This window comes from Diplotaxodon limnothrissa, linkage group LG18 (assembly GCF_057381915.1).
Source record: "Diplotaxodon limnothrissa isolate DT_005_m linkage group LG18, D_limnothrissa_male_GT1.1, whole genome shotgun sequence".
In the NCBI taxonomy this organism is placed as follows: Eukaryota; Metazoa; Chordata; class Actinopteri; order Cichliformes; family Cichlidae; genus Diplotaxodon; species Diplotaxodon limnothrissa.
This window is the reverse complement of record NC_140613.1, coordinates 8,332,449-8,347,021: the sequence shown is the minus strand read 5'-3', so window position 1 is coordinate 8,347,021 and position 14,573 is coordinate 8,332,449. Positions and strand designations below refer to the sequence as shown.

The 14,573-nt window shown below is 44.2% G+C and overlaps 1 protein-coding gene across 1 annotated transcript; it reads right to left on the bottom strand.

Moving 5' to 3' along the window:
• On the bottom strand, positions 1-12,323 carry LOC146613035 (uncharacterized). The gene is made up of 5 exons (XM_085377692.1): positions 12,266-12,323; positions 3,964-4,195; positions 3,362-3,503; positions 2,447-2,537; positions 1-281 (listed from the first exon to the last, which is right to left on the bottom strand). Exons 1-5 carry the CDS (start codon positions 12,321-12,323, stop codon positions 1-3), a joined length of 804 nt encoding a protein of 267 aa, XP_085233818.1.
• Between the last annotated feature and the right edge of the window lie 2,250 nt (positions 12,324-14,573).

The window sequence follows — 14,573 nt, the reverse complement described above, 5'->3', positions numbered from 1 at the left end:
TCACTCTAACCGTCTCCCTGCTGCCTTCTCCTCATCTCGAAGTTGGGTCTGCTTCGCTCCCTCATACAGGCTCCGACTGACGTAATGGTTCACATCCCACCCTGCGGGGCTCTTGTGCAGCCAGCGAGCGTTCAGGCTCAATTCCCCCAGCTCCCTCAGGTTGACTCCTGGCCGTGCAGGGGTGGAGATGACGGGGAAAGGGCCGTGGAGAGCCCGAGGCACGGGGAGCGGTTCAGGAAGGCAGCACGGGAGCAGGAAGGGGTGAGGCAGAGGCTGAGTCGCTGTCAGGAATCAGAGTGAGAGTCAAATCAATCAGAAAAGTAACCCCTGAGACACATGCAGAGCTCAAACACATAGTGATTTATTAATACCACTACTCTGATGCATTGAACGGGCTTTAAAGCCATTCAGGGGGAACCTAAAACTGGTTCTAAGTATTTAAACTAACTGTTTAAAGTGAATATTTTAAGTCTATAATAGATCAAACACAAAGAAGAACAGCAATCTTGAGTCTAAATCTTCATTAAAAATGTCAAATTATGAGCTATTTACTGATATTACAGTAAAACCGTAAGTTTCTGGATTTTTTTTTTTTTTTTTTTTTGGGGGGGGGGGGGGGGATGACGACATGTAAATGAACATTAAATTAACATCTTTCCCACATAAATTCAATCTTCTAGGAAACGTGCAGTATTAAAACTTCCAAGGTGCAAAGTACAGAGCATTTTTTAGCATTTACTTTCTTTCATGCATGTTCAAGCTGAATGAATTTATTCACTCTGGAGGAAAAGTCTTCAAGGTCAGGATCGAACTCCTTCCTTGCATTATTTTCCATCACGTCACCCTGTTTCACCTTGAAATACATTAAATTACAGAAGAGGCAAGCCATCAAAATGACGTCTCATTGGAAATTGAACTAAATGCAGCTGAAGGAGTTTAAAAATCTGCAGTTTACAGCAACTGAATAGTGAGTTGTGTAATGTGAAAGTGAGTGAATATGAGGACAGTGGAAAGGCAAGGTAATGTCAGTCCAGCTAAAACTACAATTACAGCTTTCTTGATTACAATCAAGTGGAGAATTCTCAGTAAAGTCCATGAAACCTACGGTAGCAATCAACTGATCCTTTCGATGAGTGTGTCTGGGTCTCGAAAGCCTTTATTAGACTTCATTGAATCACATACAATTTTACCATTAAACACACCATCCTTCTCCTGCACTAGAGGAAAGAATAATTACAAAATAGTTATGAATATATAAGAACAAGAACATCAAATGTGTATTAATCCAGAGGTAGAAGTAGTCCCGAGTCAACTGAATTACATTATGTGGACAAAAGTACTGGCCTTCCTGCACATGATATGCTACGAAGCTCCCAGTGCACAGCTTTTGTACTGATGTTAATAAGAGAAGTGCTACAGTTATTGGGACAGCAGAGAGTTGATGAATTTTACACTTCTCATTAGTAGCTCCACAGAGCATTAGTTTGCACGTTCGCCTAGCAAATGTGTGCCTTTCAGGAGTCAAGCTACAGTGTTTTGGAGACAGGGTGATGCACGAATAAAGACTAAACAAAATGAAGCCATAAATTATTTTCTCAAAGTCAGTGAAGGAGAAAAAGAAACGAGCTCACACGATAACATTTATTTGTTTCTTTGCAAAAGGGTGTTTTAAAAAGGTCAAGATGACTGTTAAGGAAGGCGTGAAGGTTAGGGGCTCCAAAAAGTACCACTTTTTATTTTCGGCTCATACAGGTTAAAAAAGTTCAGTGTCATCCACAGTGTTATATCATCAAAGAGGTCCAAGAAGACCTTCAAGGGGGTTGTGGTTTACATTTCAAGGAGCAGATATGTTTGGGAATCATCTGCACAGCTGTGAAATTAAGTTCCATATTTATTGAAAATTGATCCTAGCAGCAGCATAGAGAGTGAAATAAGTACTGGACTGGGAATGGACCCTTGGGGGATCCCACCTGTGAGGGAAGGTGATGATAGATAAATAAAAAAAACACCCAGCCTGCCTGTTAAATATGATTTAAACCATTCAAAAACAGCCTCTTTAACGCCCACACCATGATCCAAGGTTACCACTAAGGTCTAAATAAAAGATGATTAAAGACTTTTCAAAGTATTCTCTCACAGATTGCAATTTGGGACTCTTTGAGAGCCAGATTTCTCATATTATGTGTCTGTAATCACTTGGTGCCTCCAGTGGTATATTATTAGGTTGACACATTTGCTTTGCGAGTGAAAAGTTGCTGGTTAAATTTCAGCCAGCGACACAAATTCCCTTTGGGATTGTATTAGTAAGGGCATCCGGTGTAAAAACTCTGCCATATCAACCATGCAGAGCTACCCGCTGTAATGACCCCTTGTGGCAAGGGAGCAGTGAAAGACAGCTTTTTATGTCTTCATCTGTTAGCTGGACTCTGTAGACCTCGTGCCTTACCTCTGTCCATCACTGACCCTGCTCTTCCACAGAGAGGAAGGCCACTGTCAGCAGCGAGATGAGGGAATAGAAGAGAGCCGCTCTGGACGAGCTGGAGGGATGGAGGTATATGAAGAATTAGATGGAAGGATGGTTGAAATGCAAAGAGTGCAGACAGACAGAGAGTGCACAAAACATCAAAAACACCAGGTGAAGATTAATTTATTTTTAATGTACGGAGGATCAAAGCTCCTGGAGCTGAAAGGAAAAAGGGACTTCAGATGATGAAGACATTAATCAAGTTAATTGAAGTATGGTGTTCCTGATATTTTGCACACATATCTGAAAAACTTAATTAGAATATATGACATTAAGAGTTTAATTCCAAAACAGGACTTTTTTTTAAATAGACTCTGCTCATGCAGCGCTTTTCTACCTCAGCAGACAAAGCGCCTCCCTACTAATCCCCACTCCTACAAAATGTATCAAATAATTAAACAAGGTCTGGTGCTTTTTTTAAAGGCTAGCAGGTAACCTAAGCCCTTGCGCTGCCCATGAACATGATATAACTTTAACACACTGACTCCCTTCTACTTTAGAGGACCAGTCAATTGCTTGGTTTTACATTAAATGATAAAATTTCACTAATGATTTTTATTCAAGTCAGCCAAACTCATATTAAATGATAAAGTTGAGGCAATTGTTTCTATTAGAGCTGGTTCATTTTTTATATATCAAATAAGGTAATTATTTTCTTTCAAAGTGCTGAGGAATGAAACTCTTCCTAAAGGACTCATTTTTTGGAAAACTGGCCAAATGACAGGTTCTATTCCACTCCACTGTATTTATAGTGTTATATAAAGTGTAAAATAACCCAGAAGCCAGTTTTCCACACAACAAAGTCCTTTAAGATGAAGTGAAGACGTGATGAATGACCTGATGGCTCGGTGCTGGTGGTGCTGGTGGTGCTGGCGGTGGGTATCCCGGATAGTTGACGAGGATGAGTTTACTGAAGTTGAACTTGTAGGTGAATCGTTTCCCTTTGGTCTTGTGCAGGATGCGTTTGTTGTAGTAGTATCTGGAAGTAAAATGTTTTCTCTGTCAAGACTACACTCTGAAGTGTGTGTCTAAGGTACGCTTTGCTGTTCCTGTAGGGCACTTTAGATTTCTTTGCTGCTTTCCAGGTGGCATGATTTGCATCTGTGGGCATTTTAGATTTGAAAATTTAATTTGACAACATGTGTTGGCGAGGAGCCTGAGGAGGAAGCTGCACGGAGAGAAAGGATTACTCATATTCACAGTTAAATATATATATATATATGTATATATATATGTATATATATATATAGTCTGTTTGTATAACTTTTTTTATTTCAGTCTTTTTTTCTTCATTACAGGGAAAATTCAAATAAACTTAAATAAATTTCAGGAAAGTCAAAATCAAATTAAATGAGAAAATATGTATATTATAACATTACTTGTCTTAAATTCATTTTAAATCTTAAGTTTTCAGAATATGTTGATGCTAATTTACCCACCTGAGGGCCCGGCTGAGCTTGTCGTAGTTCATGTGCGGTTTGCCCTTCCTCTCGCCCCACAGCCTGGCCAACATCTCAGGGTCCCTAATAACAAACTCGCCCCACTCCCCTCCCCAGCCGATGGCCCCGCCCTCGCCTCGGCCCAGTAGCTCGAGGAGGAAGTGCCAAAGCTGGATCTGTCGGGAGCCGGGCGACCACGTGGGTTTGTAGGCCCAGTCAGGAAACAGCACTGCTGGAGAAGCAATTAGGAAACAAGGAAAGTCAGCAATCTAAAATTCAGTGGTGTGTGTTTGAGTCCCCATTAAGGTTGCTCATTCATTTTTCTCAGGAAGCTACAAATCACACTTTGATTTGCTGGGTTAATATCTTGCATTATTGGTTAAAGTTAGGTGAGAAGTAAGCAAACATGAGCTGTAAACTGTATATAAATGATGGGACGAGCTGAGCATTTAATTGACCATTATGATTTTATTTTTTAGAAGTCAGATGTTTTTCTAAACTAAGACATGGACGCGATCACCGGGCATGCATACTCTTAAATCATGCTCAGGTTTCTTGCCTAATTCCTCCATATGGGACCATAATTAGAAAAAAATAAACTGACATCAGATTTTATTAAATAAAACTTTAACCAGCATTTGAGACCATAAACTCACCAGGAATGTGTTTTTATAAATCAAGTTAAAAAAAAGGTTTTTATTTTTTGTTTCTCTACCGACTGAATACAATGAATGTATTTTTTCAACCACACACGTCGCCCCCTGTTGGCCATTACAAAGACTGCAAGTTTAATGCCAAATACACTATCATAATAACACATTACTGGTAAGTGGACTTTATCCAGTTAGATTCAGTGAGTGTGGCTGTTTCTTGTACTAAAACCTTGAAAAAGACAGAAGACGTAATTATTGGAATGATTAATTATGAATATTTGTTATTTGATTCATATCTAGAAGGTAATGTGTCTCATGTTTTGTTCAGATTGGGGATTTTTTTATTCTTTTAATCTTTGTGACAAGCTCAAAACTGCTATTAATGTAACAGAATAAAAATGCCACTGCATACGTTACATTACATGCTAATACGCTAATTTGCCATAAATCACCTCTCTGTCAGAGTTAAACAAACATATATGAAGTTTGCTGTGTGGAAGTTGTTGTTGTTTTTTGCTGAAACAAAAATTGCTGCACATCATGAAAAGAAGCTCCTAATATAACATCTTATTATCACCATATCAGATCGTGACTCCAATAGGCTTTGGTTTCTTTTTCTTTATTCCACAATGATTGTACGGATTTTTGCAAATGGGATTTTGGTCGTAGAGGAGTTTAACTGAATCTCTGTTTCATCCAGACATGTCATAAAAAAACACAGGCACAAACAATGAATATTTCTCATCATTTGTTTTGGTGGTCGTGAAGCTTTGTTGTTCTGTGAGCACAAACTAATAACTCTGCGACTATGAGAAAATAATTTCAAGCTTATTCAAGCTCAGCTCATTATTTTGGGTTCAGAAATATGCTCATCTGTTACAGAGGTTTCTTACTGCAAGCTGGTTATCTGTAAATTCTTCCACAAGGAAATAGATTGTCCTTGGATCTGTCTGAAGCTTTGCTATTTGAGACAAGACTGTAAACTTCAACAAAATTAATAAGGTGACGTGAATACATTAAAGCATAGATGGTTGTGTGTCTGTCTGTGTTAGCCCTGTGATAGACTGGCAGCCTATCCATGGTGTAAACTGCCTATCATCCTCTGGCAGCTGGGAAAGGCTCCATGACCCTGAACTTGATAGAAAGTGGAAGGATAAGATAAGATAAGATAAGATAAGATAAGATAAGATAAGATAAGATAAGATAAGAGAACCTTTATTAGTCCCACACGTGGGAAATTTGTTTTGTCACAGCAGGAGTGGACAGTGCAAAAGTTATGAGGCAAAAATTAGAATACAATAAGAATAAATACAGTACACAACTGTACAGAATAGAATAAAATAAAATACTATATACAGTAGAATAAAATAAAATAAATATACAATAAGATAAAAATAGAATACAAATACAAATACTATATACATGCATGAATTGCTGTGTCTAACTTGTTGGCTGATAAAAATGTCCCATTTACCAAATATGTTCGTAACTGATAATACGTAATATAGTTTATAAGCTGGTAAAAACTGAAGTGTTAAAAGTTAAGACCAAGTTTTTTGGGGGGGAGTTAGAAAATGGATTACTAGATGATTAAGTTGTAACATATTTTAATTTAACTGAGCAAATAAACTCTAAAATAACAGCTCTGATGTGTCACCTCTCTGGTGGGGATGGAGCTAGCGCTTGTGGCCAAGAAATGCCAGCTAGATATAGTCGGTCTTGCCTCAATGCACAGCCTGGGCTTTGGAGCCTGTAGAGGGGCTGGACTCCATACTACTCTAGAGTTGCTCCTGTTGAGAGGCAGCGAGCAGTGTTGGGTATGCTTAGTTATCAGTTCAGTATCTTGAGGATTGTTGGACTTCTTCGATTAACCTCAGCTTGTCTATAATAAGCATCATGGCTGAGGTTAAGAGTGTTCTTTGCAGGTGGCATGAGGACTGTAGGCCAATCATAATTTTAGATCTGTGGTTTCAGGTTTTGAACACTTGGGTGAAGAACAGCAGAGTTGTGAACTGAACTCCAGCTTGCAGTGAGTTGAATCAAATAGTGGGGGAGAATGCTGAACAGGCTTACTGAACCTATACATATAGGTTCAGGTACACCAGAAGGTTAATAGATGTTCAGTAGCAATCTGAGGGACTCTGAGGACATAAAGTCCAAATGGATCATGTTCTGCACCTCCATTGTTGAGGTGGCTGTATGGAGTTGTGGCCTCAAAGTGCTTGGCTAGGAAGTAATCCCAGAACCAGATGTTGGACATTGGAGATGAAGAGAGTGTCACGATCCTGGGTCTTAGGACCCAGTGTTTTGAGTTTTAGTTCATTTTGATGTTTATAGTATGTTTAGCTCATTAGGCCTCCTATGTTGATTTGCTTATTAGTTCCCCCTTGTGTTTCAACCCATGTTAAGTCTCCCCTGCCCTTCATGTCTCTCTGTGCCCCCTCTGTTCTGTTTATGGTGTGTCTTTGCATGTTTGAGTTTCTTGTTTTCTGTCACCCTGCATTGTGCATTATGTTCTCATGGTTGGTCTATTGTTACTCCCTCTAGTCTAGTCTCTTGTGTTCAAAGCTGAGTATTTCCCTCTGTGTATTTTGGTTCTTAGACCTCTGCCTTATGGTTTGTCTCTGTTTCTTAGTTGCTGTCTCCACTGTGTCTAGTTCGCGTCGCTGTGTGATACTTCCTGTTTTACTTTGAAGGTCCATGCCTCATGTGAGTGTTTCTAGTTTTGCGTCTCTGTCTCGTCCAGTCCTGATTTCTCCCAGCTGTGCCCTCCTTCTGTGTCTCATTCCCTCGTTATCCCTCTGTGTATTTAAGCCCTGTGTTTCTCTTTGTCAGTGTCGTAGTCTCCATCATAGCTGTGTGATTTTTCCCTGTGGCTCCTTGTGCTTTAGTTTTCCCAGTTTAGTTTATTTTGTATTGTTTTTCGTGTCCCACTCCACGCCAGCAATAAAGCTGTGTTTTTTGAGTTTACCTTTTGTCTCTGTGAGTTTGCGTTTGGGTCCTACTTTTGCCTGCACACAGCCGTACTGTGACAGAAGACTACGACCATTACATGGACCCAGCAAACCGCTCTCAGCTGCGTGAGCGTCAGGATGCTGCCTTTGCTGAGCTAGAGGAGGAGCTCCGCTTGAGGCCGTGGCGCACTCCTGACTACGGGCGGATTTTCCGAGGAACGCGGCTGGCTCTCGGTGGTCCCCGGAGCTGCCGAAAGCCCCCACCTGCCGCTTCACCTGCACCCAAGCCGCGGCCGCTTCAGGTGGGAATTCTCCGCGTCCCTTCAATTGCCCACGCTCCAGCCTCCGTGTCGCCGTTCTGCACGCCGGAGGCTCGGCTATTCTCTCCGCCCGCTTCCCCTCCCCGTAGGAAGCGGCGCACACGCCGCAATAAGATGGACCATGTTAAGCAACTCCCGGTGGTGAGTAACACTGATTATCCTTCTTCCGCTTCTCTGGACATTAAGAACAATAGACACACTCCTGATCCTGTCGATGTGTCCCTGATGGACGATGACATAGACTGGGAGAAGTTTTTTCATTTTGCTCCCTCTGAACAGGGAGAAATCACAGACAATAAGCACTCGCCAAAGGCTGTAAATGCTGTTAAAGGGAAAACTGTGAACCACTCTACCAGGTCAAACACACTCAGTTCCGGTTCCGTCTGTTCGGGTTTTGTCAGGTCCGGTTCAGTCATCCCCAAGTCAGCTCACTCTACAACTGTCAACCCAAGGATTTCAAAAACTATTAAAACAAGGACTGCTAATACTAAGACTGCAAAACATGAAGTGGACGGCGGGTTCATTTTTGATAGATCTGTTTTTGTCGACCCTGAGCCTGCTGTTTCTAAGACTGTTTTTTCTGAGCCTGCTCCTTTTCCTGCTCGTGTTTCTCCTCCCGGGGCAGCTCGGGCCCAGCGTACCTCTGCACCCGTACCAGTTCCTCGGGTGGGGGAGGCTGAGGCCCAGTTGGTCCCCGCTCTGGTTTCCAGGCCGGCTGAGGCTCTGTCCCTTTCTGCACCCGTACCAGCTCCTCGGGTGGGAAGGGCAGTTGCCCAGCCGTTGCCGGTGCCTGTTCCGGTCCCCAGGGTGAGGTCAGCCAGGATACAGCCCGTCTCCGCACCCGTACCTACTCCTCGGGTGGGAGTGGCTAGTGTCCGGCATGTGCCTGCGCCCGTCCCTGTTTCTACTAAGGGCTCAGGAGAATTCGGTCTGCAATCCACACCGCCATCACTACTGCATGCCTTTCAGTCTTTAGCTCAGTCATTAGCGCTGTTAGCCACCCAGTCCATAGTACACTTTCCCGTGCTTCCGTTAGCTCAGCCCTTAGCCCACTGTGCAGCTCAGCCAGCTCCCCATTGTTCAGCTCAGTCATCTGTTCCGTCACCCACTCAGCCTTCTGTTCAGCCGGTGGTCTCTGCACCTACTGGTCATGCCACGTCAGCTGGTGGTTCCGGAGAACCACACCAGCCTCATGCCTCGTCCGCTGGAGGGCCCGAGGAGCCCGTCCAGCCTCATGCCTCGTCCGCTGGAGGGCCCGAGGAGCCCGTCCAGCCTCATGCCTCGTCAGCTGGAGGGTCCGAGGGGCCCGTTCAGCCACCTGTCTCCGCTGGAGGGTCCGAGGAGCCCGTTCAGCCTCACGCCTCGTCAGCTGGAGGGTCCGAGGGGCCCGTTCAGCCTCCTGTCTCCGCTGGAGGGTCCGAGGGGCCCGTTCAGCCTCCTGTCTCCGCTGGAGGGTCCGAGGGGCCTGTCCAGCCTCACGCCTCGTCAGCTGGAGGGTCCGAGGGGCCCGTTCAGCCTCCTGTCTCCGCTGGAGGGTCCGAGGAGCCCGTTCAGCCTCCTGTCTCCGCTGGAGGGTCCGAGGGGCCCGTTCAGCCTCCTGTCTCCGCTGGAGGGTCCGAGGGGCCCGTTCAGCCTCACGCCGCATCAGCTGGAGGGCCCGAGGAGCCTGTCCAGCCGCCACCTGCGACCGCCTCGTCGTCGCCTGGTCCGGCTGCATCCGAGTCTTCGTCATCGCCTGGTCCGGCTGCATCCGAGTCTTCGTCATCGCCTGGTCCGGCTGCATCCGAGTCTTCGTCATCGCCTGGTCCGGCTGCATCCGCCTGTGCTTCTGCTACGCCTGGTCCAGCTGCATCCGCCTGTGCTTCTGTTACGCCTGGTCCAGCCTCTGCCTGTGCTTCTGTTACGCCTGGTCCAGCCTCTGCCTGTGCTTCTGTTACGCCTGGGCCTGCCTGTGCTTCTGCTACGCCTGGGCCAGCCTCTGCCTCTGCTTCAGCATCGCCTGGTCCTGCCTCTGCTTCAGCGTCGCCTGGTCCTGTGCCCTCCAAGCCTCGGCCGGTACGCCTGACACTTGGGCGCCGCCGCTGCCTTCCGCGCAGCCAGCCCCCTGATCGCCATCGCCTGAGTTGCCGCCGTCGCCTTCCGCACGGCCGGCCCCCTGATCGCCATCGCCTGAGTTGCCGCCGTCGCCTTCCGCACGGCCGGCCCCCTGATCGCCATCGCCTGAGTTGCCGCCGTCGCCTTCCGCACGGCCGGCCCCCTGAACTGTTTCCACCCCGTCGCCTTCCGCACAGCCGGCCCCCTGAACTGTTTCCACCCCGTCGCCTTCCGCACGGCCGGCCCCCTGACCTGTTTCCACGTCACCGCCGTCGAGGTCGGCCCCCTGAACCGTTTCCGTGTCGCCGCCGTTGCCGTCCGCACGGACGGCCCCTTGATCAAATGAACTATGGACTTCTGGACCGTCACCCTCCGGGTCGGCCCCCTGAGGAGTTGTGAACTGTTCCCTGCGCTCCTGTGTTTTTGATGGACATTGTGTTTTTGTGGCTTTGTTTCTGGCCCTCCGTCCTGGACCCCCGCCGCCCGCCCTGGGTGGGTTGTTTTTGGTTTTGTTTTGTTTTTCCTGGTTTTGGGCGTCTGGAATCCGCCCTTGAAGGGGGGGCTCTGTCACGATCCTGGGTCTTAGGACCCAGTGTTTTGAGTTTTAGTTCATTTTGATGTTTATAGTATGTTTAGCTCATTAGGCCTCCTATGTTGATTTGCTTATTAGTTCCCCCTTGTGTTTCAACCCATGTTAAGTCTCCCCTGCCCTTCATGTCTCTCTGTGCCCCCTCTGTTCTGTTTATGGTGTGTCTTTGCATGTTTGAGTTTCTTGTTTTCTGTCACCCTGCATTGTGCATTATGTTCTCATGGTTGGTCTATTGTTACTCCCTCTAGTCTAGTCTCTTGTGTTCAAAGCTGAGTATTTCCCTCTGTGTATTTTGGTTCTTAGACCTCTGCCTTATGGTTTGTCTCTGTTTCTTAGTTGCTGTCTCCACTGTGTCTAGTTCGCGTCGCTGTGTGATACTTCCTGTTTTACTTTGAAGGTCCATGCCTCATGTGAGTGTTTCTAGTTTTGCGTCTCTGTCTCGTCCAGTCCTGATTTCTCCCAGCTGTGCCCTCCTTCTGTGTCTCATTCCCTCGTTATCCCTCTGTGTATTTAAGCCCTGTGTTTCTCTTTGTCAGTGTCGTAGTCTCCATCATAGCTGTGTGATTTTTTTTTTTTTTTTTTTTTTTTTTTTTTTTTTTTTTTTTTTCCCCCCCTGTGGTTCCTTGTGCTTTAGTTTTCCCAGTTTAGTTTATTTTGTATTGTTTTTCGTGTCCCACTCCACGCCAGCAATAAAGCTGTGTTTTTTGAGTTTACCTTTTGTCTCTGTGAGTTTGCGTTTGGGTCCTACTTTTGCCTGCACACAGCCGTACTGTGACAGAGAGAGCCGTCAAGCTGAAGAAGAAGTCCTACTGAGCATGATTAGCCTTTGGGACTCAGGAGGCAGTTGACAGGTACTGACCAACCAGTGCAGCTCTGGCAGTAGCCAAAAACTTGCATGTGGGAAGATTTTGGTGAAACCATGAAGAAAGACTTTCAGTCTTGATGCAATTCTGGGAAACTGTCAGGTGACTCAGGAGGAGGAAACAGTTTCCTGTTTACACTGTATACAGCAGGAGGTAGCCAGGCAGAGGAAAGAATATTTTGAGGATCTCCTCAATACTATTGAAAAGCTTTCTGTAGTGGAAGCAGAGTCTGGTAATGAGGGAGAGGATTTGCCCATCACTGGAGATGAGGTCACAGACCATCTCTCTGTCCTCTTGTGAGTAGGCTAGTATCTTCTTCACTTTATTTACTTCTAGTCAACTAGTCAGACTCCCTCTTGGCTCCACTGTCTTGTTCTTAATCTTCCTTGAAAAGAATGTTTACTGGTATCAAAATCAGCTTCTCTGCTTAACTAGAATAATGTCCTAAAAGATCCCCGAGTAAGTAAACTGATGGTGGAAATAAAACTGACAGATGTTCACGCTGGTATGCTCATGGACATTATAGCTTCAGTTTTAACTTAAGTACAGACTAAATATTAATATCGAAGGTCAAAATGGAGCAGCTTGTATCAGTTGCTGATTGGTCAAGGTGGCATCAAGACTGCACGACTTGCTGGCGCTGACATGATGACATATCATTCCTTTGTTTCTCGCAGTTTTATCTATTTTTATCACGCATCCGAATAAGATCTGCACCGAATGAATACATAATAACTCTTACATAAATATGAACGCTATCCCACACAAATGTCTACCCACACATATGTAAATAACTGAGATGAACGCACACCGACACACACGGTCTTACTTCTGCTCCAATAAGGTGAGGAAAGGTGACCGACTGAGGAGCTGCAGCTGCACTGCATCTGTTACAAAATACAAACAGATAAAACTCGTCAGTGTCTTCACTGGACTGATGGGTGAGAAACGAGAAGAAAATATCTTATAAAAAATATTAATTACCTCTCATCTGGTGTGAAATTAGCCATCACAACAAAGCACAAATGCAGCTGATTGCAGCAACTTATTCTTTCACCATCACCCACAAATTAAATCAATGGCAAAGCCAATCTCCCAATTGTATATTAGATCAATATAAGTAAATGAATATAATGTGTATGTATGCCCTGACAGTTTATAATGTGCCTGGAATTGCATTTGACTCAATAGCTGGTTTTACAGTGGCTTAAATGTGTGAAAGCACCATTTTTACCTGCAGACATTGTTTAATACTCTATATTTTTCTATAATTTCATCCTATAAACACACACACACATCACTCGCCCACAGACACAATGACCTTCCCAGGCGATTCACAGCAGCAGAGACACCCACCATCTTCCCTGAAAGGCTGAAAACTCATCTCTTCAAGAAGTACTTCACATAACCCTCTTCCCCCAACTGAATGATGCCTCCTCTGCTATAAGCCCTCTTCCATCGGCTGTAATATCCTCTTATCTTGGAGCAACAAAAAAAAAAAAAAAAATGATGTCTGCCTTCAGCTCTTATTTTATTTCCTTCTCCCATGCAGCACTGCTCTCACACATGATCACTGCAGGGTCACAGGGACATTATCAGGAAACCGCAGGAGACGAGCCAAAGTCGTTTCACTTGTTAAGGCCGATGATTAGACAAAAACAAGCTCCAAGTTGTTCCGCTTCAAGATTGAAAAACAAACTAAAACATGGGATCAAAAGAGGACTGCAGATGAATTAGAGTTAATTTAGTTTAGCTTTCTGTGCAATTTTATGCAGACTTTGGCTCTCATATTTAAATTTCCCCCCTTTTTATTGGTTGTTTTGGTGGTTAACTACAATTTTTTACTCCATAAGAGCACCAAGTGCCTAAAAATGCAACTCTAACTCCACCATAAATCTAATGGTAACTAGTTGAAATCATTATTTCAGAGAAGCACAACATTTTCACAGGGTTTTTTTTTAAGTAGGTGAATTTAAGGTCAAAATTTAACTAATCATTAAAAAATAATTTTGTTTACAAAGAGCAGCCTAATTCAGAAGCTCCCGTGCAAGTGTAATCATAATGCAATTGGTCCTGTTACCTTGATTGGAGCCAAAGTGGAAAACTCTTCGTTAAGATGAGTAACAATGATCAGTTTGTCTGCCGGCCCACTTCCAATCTGGGAGGACTGAAGGATGGATGGACCGAATCTTAAACCCTCTATCTCATCTCACCCCCTAACCGCACACAGACACACACTCCCACCTCCCCCTTCCCTCCTACAACATTACTCCCTCCTTCCCCCAGCCCCAGAATTAGGAAGACTGGGGCATGACAAAAAGATGTTGATTACACTGATGGTGAATGAAGAAAACCCTCCCAAAACATGAAACCATCACTCATTAATGAGTTAGAAATGCAACTTTGATTAGCTGCTGATAGATCATCATCGAACAGTTATTTTTTAACTATATTAACATGTTAATTTGTGTAAAAACAAATAGGGGCAAATGATTGTTATAATTTGCCAGAGCCGTTAAGTGCACCTTTAAATTCCACAAAAAGAAATCATTCAAATTTCCAAGGGAAGTCATATATGGACCACAATGTGTTATTTAGCTAAACTTTATACATATATATATATATATATATATATATTATTGCAAAGTTTTCATTTTAAGAGCTTTATATAAAATTTGTAATTTTAAAACATCACTTTTTGCATAGTCTTTTTTATCACCCTTATATGGTTTACTTATGATTTACGTCTTGTAAGTACAGATGAGTTGAGGTCAACAGCTTCTCACAGTGCTTAGATGATTATATGTGAGAGTGGGTCGGAACTAAAAAGCACGAGAAAATAAGGTGTTAGGAAATAGGTGAAGGTACTTTTCTTCTGTGTCATGACTGGAGCATATTAAAGTGAGCTGAGGAGAGAGATATGATTGAGCAGACTGAAGGTGACAGAAGGTTTTTTTTTCCTCGCTGAATCAAATAGGTGATGAACTCAATACCGGAGCCACACTTTAGTCAACGAGAGCCGCTTTTCACTTGACAGGAGTGACTTTGGCCAAGGTCAACAGGCTGTTCAATACTCTGCCGCACAGGCACAGGAGGCCGGTGTAGAGGTGGAGGTAGCGGTGACACATTTTGCTCAA